Source organism: Tenebrio molitor, chromosome 4 (assembly GCF_963966145.1).
Source record: "Tenebrio molitor chromosome 4, icTenMoli1.1, whole genome shotgun sequence".
Classification (NCBI taxonomy): Eukaryota; Metazoa; Arthropoda; class Insecta; order Coleoptera; family Tenebrionidae; genus Tenebrio; species Tenebrio molitor.
This window is the reverse complement of record NC_091049.1, coordinates 7,638,871-7,652,819: the sequence shown is the minus strand read 5'-3', so window position 1 is coordinate 7,652,819 and position 13,949 is coordinate 7,638,871. Positions and strand designations below refer to the sequence as shown.

Sequence of the window (13,949 nt, the reverse complement as noted above, 5' to 3'; positions counted from 1 at the left end):
TCATATTTTCTGATAAAAAAATGTTTACGTTATTTTTCTTCAAACCCAAATAACAACTTAAATTACAATTTACATGTCTGTCTCGTACCTAATTACATTGTACTGTGTACGGTATCTTCTGTAAATATGTACACATATTGACAATAATAGACAAAGCCCTTCCTAGGCTCCTGCGGCAAATGTTTATTAAATAATAAATACATTTACGATGTATATGAGAAATATTTTTAAGCGCATTCGAAGAAATCATTCGGCTCCCTCTACGTTCGGCTCTGATTCGGCCAGTGACGGATTTGCCGAGTGCAACACAGAGTGCGGTTTTGAAACGATGAATACATTCAGAAATACGTCCAGCTGTCTCGTCTCACCAATCTTAACTTATGTTGTTGTAACCATATAATTATAAAGGAATATAATGCGCCTTAGCTATAGTCTATTTTTTAATCAAAGAACCAAGACCTGTTGATTTAGGTTTGTAAATATAAAATTTTACTAAATTTAGGGAATTTAATGATATCTATTGGCTATACCAGCCAATGTCTGTCATTTTTAATGTCCTTGAAAGTACGCAAACTCGCAGCTAAAGTTTAAACGTGTTATTAAACATGCTTAGCAAAGTAAGACATTTATTAAACTCTCAAATTAGTTGTTATTAGTCGTTATTAACTTTATTAACATGCTGCGCTACTAATATCTCTAATAACCTCAATTTTTATATGATGAGATTTTTCACCCTATGTCAAAAGTGTACAATATTGTCAGCTCTATTTTGGGTGTGAATTGCGGTGTTGTGGTTCTTTGATTAAAAAATAAACTATACCTTCCCTATGCGTAGAAAATCTTGCGGTCTTGCCATCTAAGTGAAACAAAACACAAGTGTCATCTCACTCTTTGAGACTGTCCACAAATGCGCATGAGCAAGAAAACAATTTAAGTTATAGCCATCTAAGTGAAACAAAACACAAGTGTGATCTTACTCTTTGAGATTGCCCACAAATGCGCATGAGTAGTGCAGTACAGCGATATGTTTTTTGTCTCATAATGTTGGCAAGAAAAATTGGGCACAAGGCGCATTATATCTCTTTATAGTTATATGGTTGTAACTTGTAACGGATAGCTTAGCTCGTTTCACAGAAACCCGGCCAGAGTTAATTTGGCCGGTGACCGCTCCAGCCTGCAGCGCTGCTAGACTGAGTTTGCCAGAAGGAGTCAAGAGTTTGCGTTTGCGTAGTTTAATTCCTTAATAGGGTATTTCACGGCGCAGGTTTAGAACACGCGTGCGCCATTTTTCATACAACTCCTGTCAATACATATCAGCTTGTGACCTAACCTCACAATTATTAATAATAAAAATAATGATAATAAAGTCTTCAAAACTGTTTAAAATGGGTAAAGTTAAGGCAAAGTATTACGGTGCAGTTAAACATTGTGTTTTTGGCGACTGTGTTAGTCATAATAGAATTGATACTTTATGAGTTGTATGAAAATAGGCGGAGTTTGCTACTGGGCATTCACTTAAAGAAATAGTCTATTTCAAATGCTCGTCTGCTCCTAACCGTTTAATGTATCGTCTTTTGTTTCTGTTTTGTGCGTTTAATCTGTTATTAATTACTATGGTACCTATTATTTAAATTGTGAGTGTAACGGCCGGTTTCATAATCCGACCCTAAAGTCTCCTTTAATAAAATGCGACATTAAAGCTAAAATAAAGGAGACTGCATTTCATAAACGCGGACTATCGAAACATTAGTTAAAATTTGCATTAGTTCGAAAACGAATCATCCACCGTGTTTACGTGGTCATTTTCCTAGGGAATTTTACAGTAAACGTTTGAAAGTTTTGGTAACTCGCAACTGTTTCCCTCGGACTTTGAAATATATTTCGAGTATTTTAATTTTTGTTTACAGTCTGAATTTTACATTTTGCTAGTGGAGCAGCGCCAAATTAAAACATCCGATTAATAAAAGATTGCGACCAAAAAAGCCAAATCCAACCTTTCAAGTGAAGGAATAATTTTATAAATCTAAAACAAAAGTTGTATAAAATAACATCCTACACTTAAAGAGAAAAGAGAAGAACATGAAAGGAAAAATATTAGACTTACAGATTGAATTAGCAAGAAAACAATTGAGCAATAAAAACTAATGAATTCATGGAATATCTTTATTTTCTAAATAGGACCTATAAGTTATAATTCAAAAAAAAAAGCAGCAATTTGTTGCAATGTACAGTGGGGAGCACGGAATTTCGCACGCCAATTTGTACGTCATTAAAAAAAAACTATCTAGTCTAAGCTTTATTGTCATTATAATCAATAATGAGGTGGGATACGCATGATATATGTGATCATGACTGATGTTTCACCTAAACTGTCACGAAACTGCCGCCAGTATCTCATTTTAATAAAATTAAGTCAGTGAAATGTCCAATGTGTGCGAAATTCCGTGCTCGCCACTGTACTAGCGAAATGTCACTTGTCATGTATAAGGCATTCACGATATTTTTGGGACCGAGTTGGCTATGACCATCTAGTGATTTTGTTGGCAGTACCTCGGTGATAACTAAATTCCCTAAAGGAAATTGACACTTTTTGTGTTAGGTTAGGTTGTTCTCAGTTTAGGGTTATATTTCCTGAATAGGTACATTGTTGCCGGATCTCTTAAATATGGTCTGTCCATTTTTAATTAAATTAAATCGTTTAATAGACATTTTTTATCGTAATAAAATTATTTTGGCAATTTTGACTGTTCCTTTGACGGAAATTTAAATTATTTTTACACGCTTAACAAATCATTTAGTTTCTTACGAATATTAAAATGATCAATCCGGTGGCAAGAAAATGTCGAACAGACACTGACAGAAAAAAAATTGCATCCGTTGCATCACTGAATCAGTTAGTCCAACATGAAAAGAAAAAATCATAGCCAACTCGGTCCCAAAAAGAACATTTATAAGAAAAAAAGTAACTAGGAATAAACGTTTTCGTTTAATTTTTTAATTTAATCAATAAACATTATAATAACTATGAATTCGGTCCACAACATTGAAAAAACTATGTACTTCATACTTTCATCAAAATTATGATTACATCTTCAAAGCTCCTATAAATTTTGCTCGTAGATGATATAAGCTATTTCTCGTCTTTTTTGTTGGCCACGAAAACGGATGTTATTCATAGGTTCTTCTTGGATTTCATTCTCTTCAAGGTCAATTTGCTGCAGTAGTTCCATTTCATCTTTTAAATATTTGGCAATGTTGTGTAAAATAAAACAACAAATAATCAATTTTGGTACTGATTTTAGTGCTAATCGAACTTTGTACTGTAACACTGGGAATCTTTGCTTTAGTTGTCCAAAACATCTTTCAATAATGACTCTCTCTTTGGTAAATAATTTGTTGTAAGCCCTTTCTTCGGGAGTTTGAGGATTTTTAAAAGGTGTCATTAACCAAGGTGCAATACCCTTCATCTCCTAAAAGTAATGCCTTTTCTCGATTTTCTTCCATTACTCTTTTTGTGTCCGAGTTTCGCCAGATTCTTGCATCATGTACAGATCCTGGCCAAGATACGTGGACACTAGTGAACCACTCTTCACTATTGCAAGTGGCTTGCACATTTATACTTGGAAACCCCTTCCTGTTAATATACTCATCCCCATGTACCGAGGGCTTGACAATTCTAATGTGTGTACAATCGATAACACCTATTGCTGCTGGAAAATTGTATTTATCTAGCCATTCTCTTTTGGCATTCTGTATTTCTGCTTCAGTTTGAGCAAATTTTATCCAAGTTGATGCTTTTGGTAAAATCTTATCCATTATTTCGACAATAATTTTCGATACAGTTGTTTGGTGGATGCTTATATCTTCAGCAACTCCTGTCTGGAAACCTGGATCACCCACGCATCTCAAAAATATTTTAAGCTTATCGACATTTGATAAAGCACCGCCTCTTTTCTCGTTCTTCTCTTGTCCCATAAAATATGTTGCCATCCATTGAACATTTACTTCATCAAATCGATACAAAGATTTGTAGTCTCGAGTACAAGTCAATTTTCGCACGTTATAGAATTTTCTTCTGCGCACTATCGGATTTATGAACTCCGCCATTTCGAAATTTTCGATGTGGAGTCGGCAACGGACCAGACTCAACTGAACATGAGAATCTACTCACAAATTTGAGCATGAACAAATATTTTATTCTTATAAAAATAGAGTAACTACTCATACCAAATTTTACATAAGAGTATGTACTCCTGCCTCGAGGTGATACTCATATTTTATTATTAGGATTGGGAGTCTATACTCCACATTTTAGAGAATGAAGTATACACTCACTTTTATTCATACCACCCAATGTTTGAGTGACATTTTGAGTAACGTCACTTTCAATCCCATTTGGCGTTGTCAAAGTGTCTGAGTTTTCAACGGCCGCAACTGTACCTACATACCTACATACCTATCCACACATTTAGGTATGTCCTTTAGTTATCACTCCTTTATGCTGTTTAAAATTAAGTTACTTTCGAGTTTTCTCCTTTTCCATTGTTTTATGTAAATAATGTACATACCTATTAAATATAGTTAGTTTACAGTCGATCATCGATAAATGTAGAATTTGCGGAACTGAAGGGGAAACCATTGAACACATCATTTCTTCTTTCACCGTTTTGGCTCAAAACGAATATAAAAAACGTCATGATATATTCGCTAAAATTATACACATGAATTTAGCAGTTAAATTCAACTTATTAAAGGATACACAACCACATTATATTTATAAACCAGAAAGTTGTTTAGAAAATGACCAGACATTATTATTTTAAATAAACAACAAAAGCAAGGATATCTTTTAGATATAGCTGTTCCGAATTCCCATAATATAACACAGACATATAACACAAAAATTAATAAATATTTAGAGCACTCCGTTGCTATGAGAAATCTTTGGAGTTTAGAAAAAATTTCTATTTTACCACTTACAATTTCAGCAACGGGAATAGTACCGCAATCTCTTTTTAAAAATTTAAAAATTCTGGATTTAGGGAACACATTGGTAGTTGAAATTCAAAATAGTATATTGTATATCAAGAGTTGAAAATGAAAGATTTCACACGAGTTTGCAGAATTGAGCCACAAGCCGTAGGCGCGTGGCTTAAGCAAACGAGTGTGAAATCGAATTTTCAACACGTGGTATACACGATATTTTTCCGACGACCACAAAAAAAAAAACGCTAATATTCGGCGTCCCTTCAAACTTCAAATATTATTCGACAGAGCTGCGGACAAAATAATTATGCCGTTGCGCGGAGATAGACATCGTTAATCATCGGCCCGTGTACCTACAATATAAAAACGCACAGCTGTCGGCCAATCAGATTTCTCAAATTTTTCATTGTACACACCTTTTGCTGTTTTAACTCACACCACTCTAACAACACCGTCGTGTCCTGGATGGACCTGGACGACCCTACCAAGAGGCCAATGTAGTGGTACGACGTTGTCTTCTTTGATCAACACCATATCTCCTGGTTGAACGTTGTCGTTGGTGATGCGTTGACCCTTTGGACGTAATTGTAGTTGCGGGATGTATTCTCGAATCCATCTGCGCCAGAATTGTTGCCGCAATTGTTCGATGCGTTGCCAACGTGATAATCTGTTTATCTTCAATTCTTCGAGATTGGGCTCCAATGGCGCCGTCATGGGTTCGCCGATGAGAAAATGAGCAGGTGTCAGGACGGAAAAATCTGTAGGATCTGGACTCATAGGAGTAAGAGGACGTGAGTTTAGACAAGCTTCCACGCGTGTTAAAAGCGTATACATCTTTTCATACGTGACTGATGTGTCACCAATTACTCTTTTGAGGTGATATTTAATAGATTTTATACCTGACTCCCATAAACCTCCGAAGTGAGGTGATCGCGGTGGGATGAAGTGCCAACGGATATTTACATTATTCATTTCCTGACTAATTAAATTTTGACATTTTGATGAATTTAATAAAAGTTTTAGTTCTCAACTGGCACCTGTAAAATTTGTTGCATTGAAATTTTATCCTGCGCGAGAAAATATTTGAGGTGATTGAATTTACGATTTATGCCGCGAATATTTATGCATCCCATTTGTATCGGAGCCATCTATGCGTGACAGTTGCAAAAAGGGGGGGGGGGGGCTTGGGGGCCACTTCACTGGTCGAAAGTGAGGTGCATTTTGTGTCCGGAGTGGGACACTTTGGTCACGACGTTGAAAACCGATTTGGAAGTGTTTTCGAGGATGGTTTGAATTTTCGACCGCTGCATGGGGAAGAGGTCGAACAGAGTCTTGGTCATGAAGGTGATCAAGCTCTTGATGATGGTGATGGTGGTGTCGTTTTCGAGGTCCGAATCGGAGTCGGTCGGTTCGGCGATCGCGGTCGGGGGGTCGATGATTTTGACGGGGAGAACGGGAGTTTCATCAGTCACTAGGATCTGTTTGAAACTCGGGCACGCGCGCGACCATGCAGGGTGGGGGCCGTTGCAAGAGGAGCAAGAGGGCTCTTTCGCGGGGCATCGGTTTGGCGGGTGGCTTTCGGGGCATTTGGGGCAGATGGCTTTGTTGGTGCATTCGGCCTGACCGTGGCCGAACTGAAAACACCTGGGGCACTGCAAGGGTGTGGGGGTGGGGGGGTGTGAGGTCTCGCACTCGAAGGTGCGGCCGTAAAGAACGATACCGTTGATTAGCATGTAATCAACGGTAACCTTGTCGGTCGACAGAACGCGGATGAATGAGGTGGGGCGATTAGATTTCCTGGAGACGATTCTCCAGGCCTTCACTATCGACAGTGGAGGGCAGAGGGCGGCGATCTCCTCGGTGGAGATATCTTGGGGGACGTCGCGGACGACCACCGAGAAGGTGGGTTTTTTGGGGGCAGACGCGGGTCCGGGCGTTTTCCTATTTATGGGGGCGATGGTGATCGTTGGGCTGTTCGTGGCGACCTGAAGGGTCTTTACGAAGTTGGGGGCGAGAGGGGCTTTGGTGATGACCAACGCGGTTTTGTTATAGTTCACCCTCAGCTGAATGGATTTCAAGCCGAGAGTGACGACCAGAAGGTTATAAAATGCCTTCTGGGTGGCGAGGTTGACGGGAATATCTCTCAGCGTGTACTTGAAGTCGGGGGGCGGTTGGTTTGCGGAAGAAGGTAGCGTCGAATGGGTTGCTGTTGGGGTCGGCGACGAGACTCTCGAGTTAGAGGGGGAGAGCTCGGGGGTTGGGGTGTTTTCAATTATAGATGGTAAGGTTTTCGACTCACCGGATTTTTTTGCCAACGTCATGGACCTGGTGGATGGGGTTGACGCAGTAGTGGCTGGAGGCGGAGATGGGGTCTCTCTCGACTGCATCTTGGAGGTAACTTTTTCGGGGGGCTCTGCACCCTTTCGGCCGCGCGCCGAGCTTCGAGCAGCGGACATGCTCGCTCTGCACTTAACACCGAAAGTTAGAACAAAACACTCAGATCACTGCAGACACGTCCGAACGGTTCGGCTGCACAGGATAGAATGGTCTTTTGTTTCTCTATTTGAATGACAAATGGCAAAGAACCTGCTTCATTGTGAAACAGGCTTCGGCGTAGATCGTTCTACGCAACTAGGCCACATCCCCTTTTTTTTATTACTATATCTGTTGGTTGGCCCAAGTATAGTGCTTCGCACGCTGAAGTAGACTCCTGTCTGCGACCAATCATAAGAAAATATTCTATAGCTATGAAAAAGATTTTGCGCTCTCAGGATTCGAATACGCAGCAAATGAATATTACGAAATTCGTTCATGAAAACTCAAAATCTTGTAAAAAAAGCCCTCAATTCCAGAGATCTCTAAATGATTTTTCATTTCTGAACAACGGCAAACCACATAAAAACCTTAAAACCCATCCGCTTATTATGTGAGATATGTAGATATGTAAGTAGGTATACATATATCAATGCTTATCAGTACTTTTTTTATTGTGAAAATACGGAGTGATCAAGAAGGACTGTTTAAGTTGGTAACACTGGATCGTATTTTAAATCGTATAACAGGAGTAACTTCTGGCTGTTGGTGGCTTGTCGCTGTTAATACTATACCTTTATCAGATATTATTTTGTCAAATAAACCAACAAAACATATCCAGTTGCAGTGTTATAAATAACCGAATTAAAAGTGTTTCTTAATTGTACTGCCAACTTAAACATTTTTTTGTGGTTCAGCTTATTATAAAATTTTTAAGAGTGCCGTGAAAAACAATCGGAATACAAAGTACGATAAATGTCATCTAAACGCCAGCTTAGAAATTTTCATCTGCTTTTTTAAACTTTTTTTACTTAAGAATAAAATAACATTGTCAGTCATGCAGGATAGCAGTCATTTGACTATTATATTATTATGTTCGAGTGTAAGAAAAATCGTAATTCGTCAAAAACAAAAAGTTAATAGAAAAAATAATAATAATAATTGGGTCGCGGGTTCGATTCCGACTCAGGGCGAAATTTAAAATAATAAAAAAAAAAAAGGCTATATTCTGTCTCGTGATTCGGAAGTCACGTTAAGCCATTGGTCCCGGTCTATTGAGTTGGTCACCATGCCCTTCATAGATTTGTAAACCAGTCCTAGACTGTGTAACAAATTTTTATTATACACATGAATTTAGCTGTTAAATTCAATTTATTAAAGAATAAACAACCACATTATAGTTATACACCAGAAAGTTGTTTGGAAAATGACAAGTTATATTTTGATAGAACAATTTTAACTGACATTCATATTAAGCATAACAGACCAGACATTATAATTTTAAATAAACAACAAAAGCAAGCATATCTTTTAGATATAGCTGTTCCAAATTCACATAATATAACACAGACATATAACACAAAAATTAATAAATATTTAGAGCTGTCCGTTGCTATGAGAAATCTTTGGTGTTTAGAAAAAATTTCGATTTTACCACTTGTAATTTCAGCAACGGGAATAGTACCGCAATCTCTTTTTAAAAATTTAAAAATTCTGGATTTAGATTACACATTGGTAGTTGAAATTCAAAAAGGTATATTATTATAATAATGTCACATCGTGAGGAAGTTCCTTAACATTGACACAGAACATAATACACAACAAAGTCAAAATGCGGAGGCGAGACGCCGGTAATTATGTTGATAAGCACTGCACTATTACTTGATAGTAATATCCGTAATAGTGTATGTACTCCGGCAAAATTGCCGTGCCGCCGGGTGGAGGTGGGATAGTGTTATTATTCATGTTTTCTAAAACAGTAATAATAAAACTGTTCAAGATTGCACCTGAAAATTTTCAAACTCACACTTGACATTTGTTGCTATTTGTATTCCAATTGTTTTTCACGCCACACTTGAAAATTTCATAATAAGCTGAACCACAATTAAAAATTGTTTTATTTTTATTTCAGTCAGCTATGGACCAAACGATAACATTTAATACATCATTAAATTCAGAAAAAAAACTTTACCAGACTGAGCCTAAAAAACTACATGTGTCCATCCTACTACAATAACGCTAAAAAAAATTTTTTATGGCTGCTTCGTAGCGCATGAAAAACCATATCTTTGGTTTTTTTTGTTCATTGAAATCGGATAATAAATAAAAAAGTTATGGGTTGAGGCGTTTTTTATCAAACAGCCTGTATACCGGGTGTATTATGAAAAATATTTGGTGCTATAACTTCCTTATTTTTTATTCGATTTTAATAAATGATACGTCAAACAAAATCGCTTTAGAAACACTATAGCCCGACATGCTATGATTTTTTTTTGACATTGTTACGATTCCCTAATGGGCGAAGGGAGGATCCCTCGCGGGAAGTCCCCGAGCAGCAATCCATCGTGTCGGAGTGACCCGAGGAGATCCGAGGAGGGGATCGCGTGGGGAACTCCTGACTTGTAATTAGCGCGTCGAGGAGAATAAACCGATTAAAAACGTATCGACTTGTTTTTTGGGCGCCGGGCGTTAACAACATTATATTCTTTGACAGACCGCAGCTAACTTTGTTTTTTTAAGTTGCATGGTATATTTTTTTATTTTTATTCTGATAGATGTTTATCTTCTGAATACACAAACATTAAAACCAAAAATCAAAAATTGGTTTTTAATAAAAAAAATTAGAATTTACAAAAATCTGTTAGTGCAAATAATCTCGATCCCCGCGCCGCCCCTGGTGTATTGTCGTCCAAACAGTGTCCGGTTACACCGACCGAAACGATGACGCTGCGCATGTGCGGTCGGAGATCGATGACCGAAGTAGTCGTCCATAAATGTAACGCCGTACGCCATCTTGTCTTTTGTCACATATATCTTGTATCTGTTCTTTAATGTTATGTAGTGTAGTCTGTGAATAATTCAATATACTCCTGTTGCTCCCGGTGCACTGCGTTTTACTCGACACCGCTAACAAAATCAAGTAACCATAACTTTACTATAGTAAATGTTCGAAATTAAAGTAACGCTTAAGGTATAAGATTATATGGCCCTTTAAAAGTATTTGACCGGAGATAAACGTCCCTTTTGTCGCAATTGCAATAGGCGGTCAGCCCAACCATAAATCATGCTTCAAGCAATTCTCTGTTGTGAATTCCAGAGCCGGCCTCAAAACAAATGCGTACCGATAAAATTATATTTATTTATTAAATATACAATACTATTACAAATCATCTTTACTGTTTTCAAGACACAAAGTACTAAAGGGAATTTCGTTACAATCACAAAATTTACAATAAACATCAAAAACATGTTCTATCACAAATTTTTAATCCCTGCCCTGAACGAAGGAAAAGGGATGCAGCTGCACGAGCCGAGACAACCATCTCAACGCCAATATTGGTTTCCATTATTGGGATAATTTTAGTGCTGCCATATAATCTTATACCTTAAGCGTTACTTTACCTCCATTCTCTCTAAGGCATATTCCACACCTTCCACAGACGCCCATTGCGGCGTTCAATAAAAAGTCTGGTGGTATTTGTTCACATACTGCTACGATTCGTCTTACTAAATTATCTCTGTTATCGGGCTGAGTCAAATAGACATTGTGTTGAATGTCCATAAAGTCAGAATCACGAAACAATGCGTGTGCGTCATTACACATCCGTGACGTCACGATATTACTACGTTTGTCTGCGTTAGTCAACGCAACGCGAATGACAACCGGCGTCCGGCTTAATATGTCAAAATAATTATATATTTACAAAGACAAGACATTTGTATTTAAAGTGTGTGCTTAAGACCGCACGACAGAAGTGAAAATGTCTATGATGTTCAAAATTTGATTTTGAAATTGTATTATTATGGATGATGGTATTTGGAGGAATCAGGTTCAACGGGCTTGTGGTAGTTAAAATACGAAATAAACAAGTACTTTGGATTCAAATCTATTTATATATGTAAAGTACAGTGGAAATTTCAAGCAAAATCAAACAAAACCATCACAAATGCGATTAAAACTTAACATAAAAATTTGACAGCGCTAATGTAATAAACGTACAACTCGCATCTTACTCTATTCGCACATGAAGAATTACTAACTTCATCTGTGAACTTACAATATTTGTCATGTCTTTATCGTTACTCCTGCAGCTCTACACCGAAAAAGCAAAAGCTGCTCATTCAATAAAACAATTCTTATTGCCTGCTGTAACGAAGTTACTAAGAAACGCTCCCGGTGGCGGAAAAATTCCGCTCTTTCGCCGAGCCGGTGCAGAAAATTAGCGCGGAACCAACTGCATGAACCGCGTCGACCGAATCCGCTCCGGAACCCGTGTTTCTTCCGGCCGACAGCACCCGGACTCCGCGCTGAGCCGAGCTCCCCCACCGCCCCAGCCGCGAGTCGCGGGCCGCGCGCAGTCCCACCGTGGAAATAAAAGGACCGCGCCGAGCCTGCAGAGCTCATTCCGATCCCGGTCCTCTTCCAGCTCCTAGCCTAGCTCCAGCACCGACTCCGACTCCGACTCCGCTTCCGACCCAACCAACAACCCGCTTTCTCCGCTTTCCTGGCCCGTTCCCTCCCATTGCGAGGGAACCCCGGCCTTCCCGCTTTCTCCTGGCCCGTTCCCTCCCATTGCGAGGGAACCCCGGCTTTCCCGCTTTCCTGGCCCGTTCCCTCCCATTGCGAGGGAACCCCGGCCTTCCCGCTTTCTCCTGGCCCGTTCCCCCCCATTGCGAGGGAACCCCGGCTTTCCCGCTTTCTCCGCTTTCCTGGCCCGTTCCCTCCCATTGCGAGGGAACCCCGGCCTTCCCGCTTTCTCCTGGCCCGTTCCCTCCCATTGCGAGGGAACCCCGGCCTTCCCGCTTTCTCCTGGCCCGTTCCCCCCCATTGCGAGGGAACCCCGGCTTTCCCGCTTTCTCCGCTTTCCTGGCCCGTTCCCTCCCATTGCGAGGGAACCCCGGCCTTCCCGCTTTCTCCTGGCCCGTTCCCCCCCATTGCGAGGGAACCCCGGCTTTCCCGCTTTCTCCGCTTTCCTGGCCCGTTCCCTCCCATTGCGAGGGAACCCCGGCCTTCCCGCTTTCTCCTGGCCCGTTCCCTCCCATTGCGAGGGAACCCCGGCCTTCCCGCTTTCTCCTGGCCCGTTCCCCCCCATTGCGAGGGAACCCCGGCTTTCCCGCTTTCTCCGCTTTCCTGGCCCGTTCCCTCCCATTGCGAGGGAACCCCGGCCTTCCCGCTTTCCCCGCCTTCCTGGCCCGTTCCCTCCCATCGCGAGGGAACCCCGGCCATCCCCTCCTTTCCCTCCGACCGGAGCAGGAAGAGCCCGCAGCGTCCAGGTCCGACCGGAAAGACAGAAGAGCCAGCAGAGTCCAGGTCCGACCGGAACAACACTCGAAATCATGGCACCGACCAAGCCGACAGGATCCGCTGGGAAGACCGAGACGGCAGCCCAGAACTCGGAGGCGACTCCGGGAACCGGAGCCGGCTCACAGTCGCAGACCCTGGACCGAGAGGAACCCGTTTCATGGGTCTACAAACTGAACAAGGAGGCCCTCACCGCGATGCTTTCCGGACTCGGCCTGGAGGCCACCGGAACGGTCGAGGAATTGAGAATTCTCTTAGTCGCTTTGGAAAATTAGAATGCACTTTTATTACTGTTAAATGTGACTGCTTGATTAAAAAAAAAATACATTATTTTTTATTTTCTTCTTTTTGTTTCTATGCATGAGCATGGTTGTTTACATTTTCATATTCAAAATAAAAATCTCTATAAAACTGAGCAAGCAAAAAAAAGTTAATAGTGCAATTTGGAAAAAAAAAGTTGACTATCATCTGTCAAAAACAGAACTCAAGAACAAATATTGGAACAATTCAAATTGTAGCCCATTTAAATCGATTTTATCCAATTTTGCCTTATAAAGTCATGTTTAAATACTTAGATACAGGGGATAAAAGCACTTCTTTAATGAATAATCGAATAAAATTTTAATTGCTCTAGCGGTTTAAAATTTTTATTTCGCTAGCGGTTTAAAAATGTCAAGTAAATGTCAAAGAAAATAAATAAACATGTATTAATAGTATATTATATATTGAGGGAGAGAAATGCATGATTTTTCCTAAGGTGCAGTTTGTAGCCAGAGGGCGAAGCCCGAGGGCTACAAAGCACCGAGGGAAAAATGAGCATTCTCTCCAGAAGTATATATACTATTTTTTTCACGGTAGGGAGTAGAAACAGCACAAAAATCTCAAATTTTAAGAATAAAAAAATGATGACAAATGAGTTGTCATCTTTCGATGAATTTAATGGAATTAGTAGTTGCCTTGACAACACAATTAGATTTTTGTCACAACTGTCAAAAAAATGAAAACTCCCTAGGGAGCAAATATTTGCTCCTTAGGGAGAAAATGCTCTACTTCTGTCACGATGTTGACATCCGAAAAGTTGATTTCTACTCCCGATCGTGAAAAAACAATAATTATACATACATTACAA

The 13,949-nt window shown here is 39.9% G+C and overlaps 2 protein-coding genes and 1 long non-coding RNA gene across 3 annotated transcripts; 2 read left to right on the top strand and 1 right to left on the bottom strand.

Annotated features, from left to right (window-relative positions):
- The first annotated feature begins 1,765 nt into the window (after window positions 1–1,765).
- LOC138128500 (uncharacterized) lies at window positions 1,766–2,153 on the top strand. Its single transcript, XR_011158722.1, has 2 exons — window positions 1,766–1,842; window positions 1,908–2,153. It is a non-coding gene; the product is annotated as an uncharacterized lncRNA (long non-coding RNA).
- A 2,694-nt stretch (window positions 2,154–4,847) lies between these two features.
- On the bottom strand, window positions 4,848–7,931 carry LOC138128438 (mucin-2-like). Its single transcript, XM_069044682.1, has 2 exons — window positions 5,403–7,931; window positions 4,848–5,339 (listed from the first exon to the last, which is right to left on the bottom strand). The coding sequence occupies exon 1, from the start codon at window positions 7,440–7,442 to the stop codon at window positions 6,183–6,185; it is 1,260 nt and encodes a 419-aa protein (XP_068900783.1). The 5' UTR covers window positions 7,443–7,931; the 3' UTR covers window positions 4,848–5,339; window positions 5,403–6,182.
- A 1,882-nt stretch (window positions 7,932–9,813) lies between these two features.
- LOC138128264 (proline-rich protein HaeIII subfamily 1-like) lies at window positions 9,814–13,164 on the top strand. Its single transcript, XM_069044451.1, has 2 exons — window positions 9,814–9,920; window positions 11,958–13,164. Exons 1-2 carry the CDS (start codon window positions 9,814–9,816, stop codon window positions 13,093–13,095), a joined length of 1,245 nt encoding a protein of 414 aa, XP_068900552.1. The 3' UTR covers window positions 13,096–13,164.
- The last annotated feature ends 785 nt before the right edge of the window (window positions 13,165–13,949 follow it).